Source organism: Brienomyrus brachyistius, unplaced genomic scaffold, assembly GCF_023856365.1.
Source record: "Brienomyrus brachyistius isolate T26 unplaced genomic scaffold, BBRACH_0.4 scaffold54, whole genome shotgun sequence".
NCBI classification, from domain to species: Eukaryota; Metazoa; Chordata; class Actinopteri; order Osteoglossiformes; family Mormyridae; genus Brienomyrus; species Brienomyrus brachyistius.
The window spans coordinates 213,222-228,197 of record NW_026042329.1 but is presented as its reverse complement, the minus strand read 5'-3'; the positions used below and the strand labels follow the sequence as shown (position 1 = coordinate 228,197).

At 43.9% G+C, this 14,976-nt stretch overlaps 1 protein-coding gene and 1 long non-coding RNA gene across 2 annotated transcripts in view; one reads left to right on the top strand and one right to left on the bottom strand.

Moving 5' to 3' along the window:
• LOC125724087 (uncharacterized) overlaps positions 1-2,130 on the top strand; it is a 198,776-nt gene extending 196,646 nt beyond the window's left edge. The window contains exon 4 of the long non-coding RNA XR_007387131.1: positions 2,016-2,130. This is a non-coding gene — a long non-coding RNA (uncharacterized LOC125724087). The remainder of the gene's footprint in view (positions 1-2,015) is intronic.
• LOC125724024 (NACHT, LRR and PYD domains-containing protein 12-like) overlaps positions 1-14,976 on the bottom strand; it is a 593,671-nt gene that overhangs the window by 389,311 nt on the left and 189,384 nt on the right. Inside the window, exon 7 of the mRNA XM_049000874.1 lies at positions 9,285-9,398. Within this exon, the coding sequence (XP_048856831.1) occupies positions 9,285-9,398 (114 nt within the window). The remainder of the gene's footprint in view (positions 1-9,284; positions 9,399-14,976) is intronic.

Sequence of the window (14,976 nt, the reverse complement as noted above, 5' to 3'; positions counted from 1 at the left end):
AGACAGTTTGAATAAGGGCATGAGAGTGAACATGCTTTGAAATACATTCATTAACTGGGATATTTAAATATATCAGTGATTTTGTTGTTTCCTTGTCCTAGTCAGAAACGCAAATAGTGTTTACTTGACACTCCCCAGCCAAGACGAACCTGCTGTTTAATGACCTTACAAGGTGAGTTACCCTGAGACTCTGTAATATATGCATAAGTAATTTTATAAAGCTCTGAGCAGCGCTGGGGCTCAGTGATCAGCACTACAGCCGACCCAGGGGTTCTAGGGTTTTGGGTTCAGTTCCTGCCTGGGATATGTGTGTGTGTGCGAGTTTATATGGGATTTGAATGATGTCAAGAATAGCTTAAGTTTTTTTTATTAAATTTTTTTATACGACTTTTGAATTGCTGACACTATGACTGAAATCCTTATTTTCTGTTTGCTGTACCTGAGAACCTGTTAAATTTCCAAAATACTAATCAGACAATTATCAATCCAGTCAGACAGGGATGAAATAGTGATGCTTTATTCATCCCCCTGGTAAAATAGTGCTGTCGCCTCTCTGATCTTGCTCTCTCTGACACACACATACAGGTCAGAGCGCAGGGTTGGCCAGCATCCAGCCCCCTGAAGCTGGGGGGTAAGGGCCTTGCTCAAGGGCCCAAAACCAGCATCACTCTGCCGGCCAGGTATTTAAACCTTGACCTTCCTACCACAGGCACCGAGTCCAAACCCACTGAACCACAGCAAGAATGTTAAAAAATATATACATATCCTGCAGTATCCAGAATGAAAAAGAATTTCTGGGTGTCCATATAAATACACTGTAATTGTTTTGATGAGATATAAAAGCAGTATTATGAAAACATCTGTACTTCTTTAGCAACAGACGTTTGTAAGATCACTTACAGAGCTGTCCTAGATTTCTTGATCACAGGCAGCAGCCTCTGAAGACCTTCATCTGATCTGATGTATTTCTTCAGATCAAACACATCCAGCTCCTTATCTGACATCAGTAACACAAAGGCCAGAGCTGACCACTGTGCAGGTGAGAGGTCTGCTGCTGAAAGGCTTCCTGAACTCAGGTATCTTTGTACTTCCTCTATTAGAGAATTGTCACCCAGTTCATTCAGACAGTGGAACAGGTTGATGGTCCTTTCTGCAGACACATTCTCCTGTATTTTCTCCTTGATATATTGAGCTGTTTTCTTACTGTTATATGAGGTGGTTCTTGTCTGGCCCAGTAGCCTTTTTAACAGACTCTTACTGGAGTCTGTTGAGAGGCCAAGGAGGAAGCGGAGGTAGAGGTCCAAGTGTCCATTCTTGCTCTTTAATGCTTTATCCACTGCAGTCTTCAGCAGGTCAGTTGATGAGTTTGACAGAAACACGTATAAAGCAGCGAGATACTCCTGGATGCTCAGATGCACAAAGCAGTACACCTTCTCCTGGTACAACCCATACTCCTCTTTAAAGACTTCTGTACACACTCCAGAGTAAACTGAAGCCTCTGTGACATCAATGCCATTCTTTGTCAGATCTTGCTTATAAAATATGAGATTGCCTTTCTCGAGGTTATGAAAAGCCAGTTTACCAAGTTTTAAAAGGAATTTCTTCTCAGATTTTGTGCATTTATCAAGCTTGATTTTATGTTCTTCCATATACTTGTCATTTTTTAAACTCACCTGAAAGATCAGGAAGTGTGTGTACATTTCAGTCAGAGTTCTTGGAATTTCTCCACTGTCAGACTCACTAAAAAGACTCTCAAGAACAGTAGCTGAAATCCAGCAGAACACAGGTATGTGGCACATGATGAAGAGGCTCCTTGATGATTTCACATGTGTGATAATCCTGTTAGCCAGGCTCTGATCACTAAATCTCTTCCTGAAATACTCCTCCTTCTGAGCATCACTGAACCCTCGTATCTCTGTCACCTGGTGGACACATTCAGGAGGTATCTGATTGGCTGCTGCTGGCCGGGAGGTTATCCAGAGGAGAGCGGATGGAAGCAGGTTCCCCTTAATGAGGTTAGTCAACAGCACATCCAGTGACATTTTCTTTGTTACATCAAACCAGCTCTCATTGTTCTGAAAATCTAGAGGAAGGCGACACTCATCCAGACCATCAAAGATCAACAAAACTTTGTACCTCCACAGCTCCGTGGATTCAAGCGATTTCAGTTCTGGGACAAAGTGGTGAAGCAGATCAATCAGACTGTATTCATCCTTAATCAAATTCAGGTCCCGGAAAGGAAGAGCAAATATGAAGTGAATGTCCTGGTTTGCTTTTCCTTCTGTCCAGTCAAGAATAACTTTCTGCACAGAGACTGTTTTCCCGATACCTGCAACCCCTTTTGTGAGTACAGTTCTGATAGGTGTCACACGCCCATATAAGGGTTTAAATATATCATTGCACTTGACTGTAGTATCTTCTGTTACCCTTTTCTTGAATGCTGTTTCAATCTGTCTCACTTCATGTTCATCATTGACTCCTCCAGTTCCCCCTTCAGTTATGTAGAGTTCTGTGTAAATCTCTTTGAGAAGTGTTGGCTGTCCTTCCTTAGCTTTCCCTTCAAATACACACTCAAATTTCTGCTTTAGGTTACATTTGATTGTGCGCTGACACTGCGACAGAAGATGCCCTGAAATTAAATGAGAGTCTTTCAAAAACATTTTTTACTCATTTAAGCCAAATTAAATCAACTTTAATAAATGATAAACTGAAATGTAAACACATTTTTTTCCTAAACTCTTTTTCTGTAGTAAATCAAACACACACTGAATAAGGTACAGCTCTTACTCTTCTCCAGCATGTCAGCGAGATCATTTTGCTCCATGGTCCTCAGGATGTACAGTGTGATCTTCAGAGCTCCCTCTCTACCACAGGTCTTCTGCATCTGACCATCACTGTCCAGGTCATTGTCCTCCTCCAGCTGAGGCTCAGAGCATTCTGGGTCATTCTGATCCAGGTACCTTTTGAATTTCATCAGCTCATCCTTCAGAAACGTTTGAGCTTTTTTCTCCAGTGACTGAAATGAACAATTACAGTTTAATTATTATCACTCCTGGCATAATATTTCATAATTTCACTGGTGAATTAGTTGTAAATGTCATTCCTTGGACAAGATGAACTACTTATTGTACATCTGAAGATGTATGTCGATTTAGATACAATTTTAGAAAATGTACTTCAGTAATAAATGCACCTTGAAGATGGATTATAATTCTCCTTTATGTGGATGTGAATTACATCTATTCACTCGGTGAACAGAGTTTAATCATTATCACTCCTGGCACCGTATCTTTTTATAACTTCATTTGTGAATCATGCTGCATTCCATTTCAACTTGTAACTTGGAGTTTTTAGTAGGAAATTTCAACTGGAATCCTGAAGTTGGAATTCCAACTCATGAAGTCGGAGGAATCTACACAACTTCGACCTTAGAATTCAAAATGACTGTGCCCTTTATCAACAGAAGTTACTGCTGTAGTTTTACAGTGTTTATTAGTAGTTATGTAATATTTGTTACTCATTTAATTGGTTGAACACACCGCTTTCTGTGGACGTGTTGCTATGGTCTTTTTATGTGCAAAACATCACGTAATGTGTTGTTATCAACTGGTATTGCTAACAATGACTAACAATTAACCAGCTAGAACTGGGGCCTGTTTCAAAAATCAGGATTTCTTGCTTAGCCGGACAACTTGTCAGATTTAAAGTAATCTGGGCTAAACATAAGTGAATGTAGATGAAGGCCATTTAAACTGGGGCACATTAAATACAAGAAGTTATCTGGCTAAGCAAGAAACCTTAGTTTTTTGAAACAGGTCCCTGGTTTTGCTAAATGGCTTTCCGACTTGTTGTACTGGAATGAGGTTAACTTGGGTGTGATGTCATGCACAGCTCTGACTTCTGACATCTGAGGTAAATGGAACGCAGCATTACTTGTAAATATCATCTCTTTGACAGGATGAACTACTTAACGTACATCTGTAGAAGATATGTGTCAATTTAGATTAAATTTAAGAAAATATACTTCAGTAATAAATGCTCACCTTGAAGATGTATGATAAGTCTCTTTTATATGGATGTGAATTACATCTATTCACTCGGTCCCTGTCAATAAAACACAAATATCCCACCATTATATTCTTATTTAAACAGATGTAACTGCCATCCACATTCTGAGCTTATTTCATTAGACTGGCTTCCTGACATCAGCTTGCTTATGACAGTATAAGAGAATCAGGGGCAACAGAGAGAGACAGCAGGTAGCGGCATGTATGTTTGGCATGTAGCTCCCAGTCACTCAATGACATTCACTGGTTACTTCTTGTAAACTGTTTAATATGATTTCAAACAGATTTAAACTTAATTACCATAACAATCCGGGAGTGGATTTTTTTTTTGAGGGGGCAACCCTGGCTCCTGCAATTTAGGGCCCCCCCAGCTTTAAAAAAAAATACATAAATCAAATATTCACACCAAACCTGTCAGGATCCGTGGTTACGCAGGTAAAGCGTACATGCTGGCGATGCGGGCAGAAAGCAGGCAAGGTGGGCGAAGTACGGGGAAAAGCTGGGATTCGGGTAAACGGGACGGATCACAGGCACTGACATTAACAAACATTATTAACATCAATGACGGACCAGCAACTAAGGCAAGACATGGACTGAAGTAGACAAGACTGGGCGAAAATAAGTGGACACAGCTGGGTACGATCAGGGAAGCACACGTGGGTAATCAGGGGGCGTGGCACACACATTTATATAATAATTTTGATTAAAATAAAATGTATAACAATACACCAATATACACATTTTGGGTGATATCCCCCCCCCCAACAGAACTCCTGTTTCTCTTTTGGCTCCAAAGTAGCTCGCTTAACCCCAAACGGATTTATTCTGTCCCTTGTTTCCAGGGTTAACCCTCTAGTCAGTTTCTCTCTCACAAGTGTTGACCCTGGTCCCAGGTTCATAGCTCCTTAGTTCTGTTTGTTAATTGTTAGTTAATTCCACCTGTGTCCTGTTTCCAGTGTCTGCTCTGATTGGTTGATTGTTCTGAGTCCTCACACCTGCCTTTTGTTAGTCCCCATGATCTGTGTATTTTAGTTCTTGCCTGTGCTCAGTTCCCTCAGTTGGTCATTGAGTTGCATCTCCCTCCCTCTCCCTCTCCTGCCCTCTCCCTCCCTCCCTCCCTCCCTCCCTCCCTCCCTCCCTCTCTCTCTCTCTCTCTCTCTCTCTCTCTCTCTCTCTCCTCTCTCTCTCTCTCTCTCTCTCTCTCTCTCTCTCTCTCTCTCTCTCTCTCTCACACACACGTATGTATTACATATTACTCTGGATTCCTGTGTAGTTATTTTCCCCTTAGTTCTACTCCCTGGGTTGCCCTGGGGGGTACATTCCGTACGTCGCTTAAACCATCTGAGATCAGAGGCCTCATCTTGGATGAGTTAATGCTGGTGAAACTCATCCACAGCTGGATGTTTTTCAAACACAGCTGTGGAGTAGATTAGTCTAGCTGGATCCATTTATCCAAGATGATCACACGCACCTGTGCTGCCTGAAAAGCCCATATATGTTAAGACAAGAACCCTGGATCGGTAAGTCTTTCATTGGCTTCCACAAAATGTCAGAAAACGGGGCACAATTTTTCACGCAAACCGAGCAGGACCTTTTATTACAGGGGTATGATGAATTCAGAGATTTAACATGTACTAAAGGAGACACATCAAAAAACATATATATATATATATATATGTATGTGTGTGTGTGTTAATTTTATGTATATGAAATGTTGTAAATCTTTAATATTTATAAAACGTCCCCTTTGAAGCTAATTAGAAGGAGGCAGATAAAACCATTGGAAATTCTGTATAATGAGAATATTAGTGTGATTTTTAAATTCTTTATAGAACTGTAATTTTATTGTGTATACATCACCTGTAACGGCATAAAACGCCTCTTTAATTGCTTGCAATCGCAGGTGTTCATGAAAAACAATGAAAACCCGAAGGAAATATTTCAGACCCAAACAGACTTTGCGAATTGCCTGGCAAACTGTACTCTGATATTTTCCGCATCGCCTACAGTATACAAAAAATATCTCATGGCAATGTACACTGTCAGTGTGGCTGTGAGAGCCCGATTTCACCTAGTTGGACGTCTACTATACGGAGCTATTAAATCTGTAAAATATAATATTCCATCTCGGCTGAAGTGGTATCTTTCGAAAAGAATATCATCCGGCAACAAAGTATCTTGCCGATCATGCAAAACCCTCTCAGTCTGAAATTCCCTTATTATTTGAGCACCGACTGCAGTTGGTCGCTCATCCATGAATGGCGAGGCCATGACTGAACGGTCGCACGAACACTGATTACGTGTGTGAGCTAATCCTTGTTTACTGTGGCACCTTAAATCCGATAAGTCAGTAACCCCGCTTCGGAGTACAGCCCACTTCTCCTAGCAGGTTTGAGGATTCGGATATGCTGTTATGACAACACATCCAGCAAGGGTTTCGAAAAACCGACAGATCCAGGATCATATCAAATCTTTAATTACATCTGGCTAAACGAGTAATCCATGTACAGAAAATACCCCCCTGCTCTTTACTAGTGTTCCCCTGTGTTTTGTTGTCATGGCCTTTTGACCATGGGAGGAGTTTGGCGAGGCCATGGAAAACGGCTTCCGGACGGCTTCGAGGTGATTCTGGTCCACCATCCGGCAGCTCAGGGCAGGAAAGCGGTGCAACATCAACACTGTTTATGGTGGGAATGGTGCGCTGCTGACCTCAACTCAGGACGTTCTGGGTCGGTGGAGTGAATACTTCAAAAAGACCTCCTCAATCCCACCGACACGCCTTCCAATGAGGAAGCAGAGTCTGAGGCCTTGGGGGCGGACTCACCTATCTTTGGGGCAGAGATCGCTGGACTGGCAGACTGGGGTGGTGGTCCCCCTCTTTAAGAAAGGGGACCGGAGGGTGTGCTCCAACTATAGGGGGATCACACTCCTCAGCCTCCCTGGTAAGGTCTATTCGGGGGTCCTGGAGAGGAGGGTCCGCCGGATTGTCGAACCTCGGATTCAGGAGGAGCAGTGTGGTTTTCGCCCTGGCCGTGGAACAGTGGACCAGCTCTATACTCTCAGCAGGGTCTTTGAGGGTTCATGGGAGTTTGCCCAACAAGTCTACATGTGTTTTGTGGACTTGGAGAAGGCATTCGACCGTGTCCCTCGGGGAGTCCTGTGGGGGGTGTTCCAGGAGTATGGGGTGCCGGGCTTCCTTTTAAGGGCAGTTCGGTCCCAGTATGACCAGTGCCAGAGCCTGGTCCGCATGGGCGGCAATAAGTCGGACTCGTTTCCGGTGAGGGTTGGACTCCGTCAGGGCTGCCCTTTGTCACCGATTCTGTTCATAGTTTTTATGGACAGAATTTCTAGGCGCAGCCAGGGCATTGAGGGTGTCCGGTTTGGTGACCTCAGGATTAGGTCTCTGCTTTTCGCAGATGATGTGGTTCTGTTGGCTTCATCGGACCATGACCTTCGGCTCTCCCTGGGACAGTTCGCAGCCGAGTGTGAAGCGGCTGGGATGAGAATCAGCACCTCCAAATCCGAGACCATGGTCCTCAACCAGAAAAGGGTAGAATGCTCTCTCCGGGTTGGGGATGGGGTCCTCTCCCAAGTGGAGGACTTGTTCACAAGTAAGGGAACGACAGGCGAATCGGTGCGGTGTCAGCAGTCATGCGGGCGCTGCATCGGTCTGTCATGGTGAAGAGAGAGCTGAGCCAAAAGGCAAAGCTCTCGATTTACCAGTCGATCTACGTTCCTACCCTCACCTATGATCACACGAGCTATGGGTAGTGGCCGAAAGAACAAGGTAGCGATTGCAAGCAGCCGAAATGAGTTTCCTCCGCAGGGTGGTTTCTCCCTTAGAGATAGGGTGAGGAGCTCAGTCATTCGGGAGGGACTCAGAGTAGACCCGCTGCTCCTCCGCATTGAGAGGAGCCAGATGAGGTGGCTCGGGCATCTAATTAGGATGCCTCCTGGACGCCTCCCTGGTGGGGTGTTCTGGGCATTTCCCACTGGGAGGAGGCCCCGGGGAAGACCCAGGACAAGCTGGAGCGACTATGTCTCTCGGCTGGCCTGGGAACGCCTCGGGATCCCCCCAGAGAAGCTGGATGAAGTTGCCGGGGAGAGGGAAGTCTGGGCCTCCCTGCTGAGACTGTTGCCCCCGTGACCCGACCTCGGATTAAGCGGAAGATGATGGATGGATGGATGGCCTTTTGACCCCTCGTGGTTCCCTTATTTTCTGCTGTGTTGTTATAAACCCCTGTCATGTTGGAGCCGCACTGTGGATCGTCATCCTTTCCTCACCTGCACCATCCCCCCATCCCATGATAACTAGCTAATTAGTAACAGGATCTGTTCCATTAAACATGTTCAAACTGAAGCCTCAGTCTGATCAGAGCTAAAGAGCCCATGAGAATTTATTTATTATCAAAGCAGAAACATCCGTCCCAGAAGAAGACAATCTACTGTCCAGTCATGATTAATCAATATAGAGCAGTAGCTGTTTTCCAGCTGCATGCTGAGGATTGACATTTAAAATGCACTTTTCAATCTACCTTCTAATTCCAGCTCGTAAGAAGTCAGTTTTTACAGTGATCCTCAGACTTTAACCTTAGACATGATTTATACAGAAGACAGACAAAACTTCTGTTTACATTTTCAAAGACAATGGGATTTGCGAAAGGTACAGAGCCGGAGAGCCGGAGAGCTAGAGAGCTAGCAGCCGGAGAGCCAGAGAGCTAGCAGCCGGAGAGCCAGAGAGCTAGCAGCCGGAGAGCCAGAGAGCTAGCAGCCGGAGAGCCGGAGAGCAAGCAGCCGGAGAGCCGGAGAGCTAGCAGCCGGAGAACCGGAGAGTTAGCAGCCGGAGAGCCGGAGAGCTAGCAGCCGGAGAGCCGGAGAGCTAGCAGCCGGAGAGCTAGCAGCCGGAGAGCCGGAGAGCTAGCAGCCGGAGAGCCGGAGAGCTAGCAGCCGGAGAGTCTGGAGCCGGAGAATTTGTATCATTTACGTTTATACCTATTATTCAAGAAATAGGCCAAAATTCCATCTCTTGTATTTCAAACGGACACAGCACAGTTACTAATGTTTTGTTAGATCTGGCAAATGTTTAAATGTTTTTTTCCTCCCATGTCCCTCCCAGGCTCTGTACAAAAGTTAATAAAATTAGAAGTTGAAGTTATTTTTTCTTGTAGCTTGTGTTTGCTTATAAGTGTTTTAAACAATGTTTAAATGTATATTTACCTTTGATCTGTAGGAAAAGGTCCCTCTCTGAAGCGGAGTGGTGGGTCCATTGACTGGTCACTCTTCATGGAAACACAGCTGGGTGCAGGTGAGCCTGCTCTCTCCATCAGGACACTGTGGACAGTGAGAGGAAAGATCCTCATTATATAAATATAATTCATATACTGTGGACAGGGTCACATTAAATCTTCAGCTGTTTAACTTTCTGTTCTGTCTTCGTGTACTTTGATATGCTGTGAAGTTCGATGCAAACATGCTTGTTTACATTTAGCTTTAATGTGAAATAAAGTCTCACCTATAATGAATATCCCAATATGAAAGGTTTAGTATTATTGTTACAGCCTCCATTACTAGGCTTGCCTGTTCTTGCTTGATATTATATGAATTTAGCCTTAAATGGGATTTCTCACAATAAATTTCACCAAGCTATCAATAAAAAAAAGTTGCTGACCGGCTACTGAACTGAATACCGATAACATGTTGTGAATGGGGGGAGGGGGCTGTGCGGAGACCGAAAATATAAACTTTATTTTAGCGCATATTCAGGAAATCACCTCGCGCAATAAAGATGTGAGAAATTGAAGAATCAGCGCTAGGTGGCAGCAGAGGACCGCAAAAGGGGAGTACAATTAAATGCAAATTTTTGAAGGAAATTAAATTTCATAAACTTAATAAATGATAATCATAAAGCATCTATCCCACGGACCTGAATCAGTTAAGTCTCGAGGAAGTGAATTAAGTTAAGACAGGTTACTCTCTCTTTCGAGAATGCTAGAACGTTTATTTTTTATGACCGTGTGTAAAACAGTACAAACACACAGGTTCCGTCTTACCTCTCAGGTCTCTTTGTTTTACACTCCACAGGGTGGGTCATTTCAGAAGCAGCTCCCCCCATTTTTGTGCCGATCTAGAGCAGATGACTGATCCTGGGGCCTCTATGAACACGAAGGGTAAATAGTGACATACATGGATAATATCTAGTAGCTACTTCATGCAACGGGTGCGGCCGCAATATATAGATGTGTTTTTACATGTATACATACATACATCATACATACATGCACACACACAAATATGTATGTCTGGGGTCTCCCAGGACTGGTTTGAGAAACAGCTGTTTCCACTATAAAAAAGTTATATTTGAGATGTTGCTTGGCTTTGGCGCGAATGCTGATGATTTTTACAACGGGCGCCATTACATGGTCATACCGGGTCACTTTCGCGCATATCGCCTGCTGGTGAATGATACAGTGGTAGTGTAAGAAAGGTGGGAAGTCTGCATCATTCTTTCAATGCGCAATGAAGCCCGCACGGCATTCCACCATTGCCGGTGCGCGATCGGTAGTTACCGACACAAGCTTCACCAGCGGCACTTTTTTATCCACAAAGAAAGTTTTTACCGCGTTGTAGATGTCCTCAGTGGTATCAGCGTGAGGACCTCTTCTTTAGTAGAAAAATCTTCAAATACCATCCGAATAAACACGATTAGTTGAGCAGTACTGCTGCCGTCCACAGACTCGTCGCGCTGGATGCTGAACCACCGGCATGTACTTATATATAAGTGCTTATATATACACATACATACATACTCCCAAATATACCTTATTTTATTTTAAGTTGTATCAGTTGACTAAAATCTTACCTTGCAATACAGAATCTGACTAAATGGAAAGTCCAGCATTAAAATACTTTCACTTTCATTTACAAACTGGAAATGCTGCATATCAAACGCGGGAGCGGTTTAAGCAGAAATGAATACGGACTCAGTGACACAGCGTAGGAATTTTGGGGATATTATCCATATGACTTAATAACAAGTAACAATAAGAGAAAGGGGACAAGCTCCCGCCGCCACCTAATTCTGTCATGACGCACATTTTGCGTTATACTTGTACATGTAAAACGCGGTTCTGCAGTGACACTTAAATCAATAACACACATAAAACTACGTTGCCTAGAATTAATCATTGTCCTCCTGTGACAGGTAATTGTAATTGAGGTAATTGAGGTGTGGATTGATTCTGATCGTATATGGACTGATCATCCTGAGATTCAGATTCATCGTCCATGATTCACCTATAATATTCTTGAACTGCATGAGCATGTTTTTTCCCTCTCTGATCACTTATATAACTTTATATAATTGAAACTGCAGGCGGCATTGCTCGGAAAAAAATGAAAAATTGAGAACACATTGCCTGGGGGGGGGGGGGGGGGGGTAAGGGGGGGTGAGCCTGGCTAGCTTGTCCCCTGCCCACATGTAATGCCCAAAATTTAGTATAAAGTAAAGGGGAGATCTCAGTGTTGGTTGAAGCTCAGCTGTGGGATGGAGCACCGCATCAACCGGCACTTTCTCGGGACTTACATGTTGGTCTCCTGCCAGGGCTCAAAGGGGCTCCCCAGTCTAAGAGTGAGGGTAGGTGATGATAAGTAAGTGATGAGATATTGTTAAATGATAAGAACTTATATAAAAATTGGTGTAAAACAGTACAGGGCACACTTTTACGTGTCCAGCCTTGGTTGTAACTTCATTGTTGCAATAAAGACTGAATTCTGGATACTGCACAAGCGGCCCTCTGACTTCTGATTTGGCGGGGAAGGAGAAAAAACCACGACAGGATCCTTGAAATTTTCCTTAAATTACTCACGATTACTTAGTGCCAGCCGGCGATAAACGGCAACGAAAATACACAACCGCTGGTCAAAATGGATTTTTAAAATAAACATTCGCATCCAAATTGACATTTGGCCTGAAAATATTAATGAAATATTGGTCAAATTAAATTATAAAATCCTTTACTTCCATTATTATTCTGAATTCACAATTACCGGCATGACTGGTATTTCACAAGGTTTAATAAACAAAGAATACGCACACAACACTTAAGCCATTACTACGCAGTCCAGTCCACCTACACTGCCAGCCATGTACAGTGCATAGTCTATCTAACTGATAATACCCACAATGCACCATGAGTACCTGGAATAAGCAAAGCACCTACACTGCCAGCCCTGTAATGGTACAGTGCATAGTCTAACGTATAATACCCACAATGCACCATGAGTACCTGGAGTAAACAAAGCATCTGCACTGCCAGCCATGTAATGGTACAGTGCATAGTCTATCTAACATATAATACCCACAATGCACCATGAGTACCTAGAGTAAACAAAGCACCTGCACTGCCAGCCCTGTAATAGTACGGTACAGAGAGTTAAGGAGCGTGCACTGATTACAGTGCATTGCCACACCCACCACACGACAAATCACTTCAGGGATGGGAACCTGAGTGCAGCCATGTGGCAGGTGACACCTCAGCACCACACTAGTCCAAATGGACCAGTGTGAGGTTTTTTCCGGTGGCTGGAGTGCCAATCCTGCCACCAGCCCCCAATTTTTCCCCTGTAAATCAGAGGACCTCCTTAAAGGTTATAAATGTGGATGTATACATACTCAGGATGAAGCAATTGCAGGTTAAGGGCCTTGCTCAAAGGCCCAATGGAGGAGAATCACTTCAGGCATTCATGGGATTTGAACCAGTCATGTTTTAAGACAAAGAATCTCTGTCTTAAATATTTGATAAAATTTGATAAAATTTGATAAAAATTATATGTATTTATAAGCTATTCCTGCAAGCTGTCATACTGTAATATATAGTTTTTGAAGGATTTCTTTGTTTTTCTTATTAACAGGCTCATCTTATAGACGTGCTGCTGTATCTGAGGGAACAGAGGAAGAGGGAGCAGGCGAGGACTGAAACAAAAGGGGTTTTACTGAAGAGACACTAACAGAAAACAAAAAGAACTGCAAGGGATTCAAACAGGTATGACAGGTCAAAGTAGTGGGTCTTGCTTTTCATGTGAAGGTGCAAACCTAAGTACTTCAATTAGGGTTTATTGGTCGGATGGCTTTCAGATTGGGGGAGGCGGAGCCAGGTGATGCCATATAAGAGCGTGGGAGGATTAGTTCAATCGACACGTTTCGCTGACGTGTACATGGTACCGGGAAGTTCAGCTTCTATACTGGTGGCAGGGTTGTGCAGCTGCTTCAGGTAGCTTGGGCAAAGGCAACTTGTCCGTCATTTAGCACTTCCAGATTGTGCCACACTGGGAGTATATCTGTCGCTGTGTGCCTCCATTCTGTGGTAACAGTGTTTACTGAGGTAGGTCGCTTATTATATCAGTGTGTTGGTAGGTATGTGCAAGTGTATTCTGCCATTTATTGCAGACTCTGGTGTGTAATGTCGTTCTTTTCGTTTTGGTTTGTTTGGCTACATATGACCGCGGGAGTGATTGGTGCTGCATTAGTTTACATCTTGCAATCCCTAGCGATGCTGCTGCTTTGCCTACATTGAAGTTTAGCTTCTTCACTTGGCGGCCCTTCTGACGGCGTAATTGGGAGGATCGCGATCTCATTTATATCGCCCCTTCCATCTGGGTCTGGTGTCGGCGGTGGGGCAGTTTCTTTCCTTTTTTGTTTATTCTTGTTTTATTGTACAAGAGCGGCGGGGTTGAAGTGGGCAGCAGGCAGAGCTGTAGGAGGGGGGGGGGCTTGGCGTTGCACTGGTTTCCGCTAGAGGTGTGTTCATGAGTGGCGTGTGGTGTTTGGTGCCTTCTGTCCAGCCAGCCGCCGTGAAGCCCAGTGCTGCTCCTTGGTGTTTATGTTCATTTTAATGGCCTAATTGACTTTTATTTTTCATGTGTGTGTGTGGGAGGAATTGAGGTTGGCTTTGCTGATCAGTGTGGTCATGTCACTGTTTCAACCTGCCCTTCTACATTGCTTAATAAACGACTGCATTTTTATGAGGGGAAATCATGTCTCTAGTGTAACGAATTTGCATGGTCTTCCAAGGTTTCCTTTATGAAAGGTACCTGGGGAACAATGCAGGTAACAAGCCTCAATCGGAACTCCTCTAGAAACTGTACTGCAGTACCAAGTCCAATGATGCGACTCAGGGTGTAGGAACCAGGATCCAGTAACCGGCAGCCCCTGATCTTTCGCAGAGTCAAGGAACATGGAGCCACTTTCACCCAGGTCTCCAGAGCCATGGGGACCAATACAATCCTCATAGCCAGCCCTGTCAGTGCTAGTGGTCACACTGAAGTCACCCATGGTATGTATGTGCACGTGCTTGACGTATACGTATGTGCAAGTGAAATATGCAATTTTGGCCTAAATGGTTTAGTCCACCTGGCAAAATCATTTTGGCGCCGGACTGTCCATAAGCAAGACATTATTCCCTGCATGTAAGTGGATAAAGTTTCCGTGTTACTGTGTTATCTAAGTCGCTCCGGATAATAGTGTCAGCTTGGCATGTAAATAACTATGATACATACTTCATGTAGAAACAATCAACTTTATTTGATCAAATAGCCCCTTAAACGGTCATTTGCTCATCTTTAAGCCGGGATGTGACCGAAGACGCCATGAGAAAAGCGGTCAGCAGTCAAGAGCCATTTACCGTGGCTTAGCTGTTGACAAGCTCCCAGAAGAATGTAGCGAAATAAGGAGTCTCCTGAAATGAACGAGCCTTAATTAAAACAGAGCCATCCGAACGGAGAGGTTTATGAAAGGTCCTGCTTTCATGCAGATTTAATTATCATAAGTTTGGGCCCCGACCAGAGATCTCTTAATAACTCTACACTCAACTGAAGGAGAAGGGAAGACCAGTAACGTTAAAAGACAGATCAC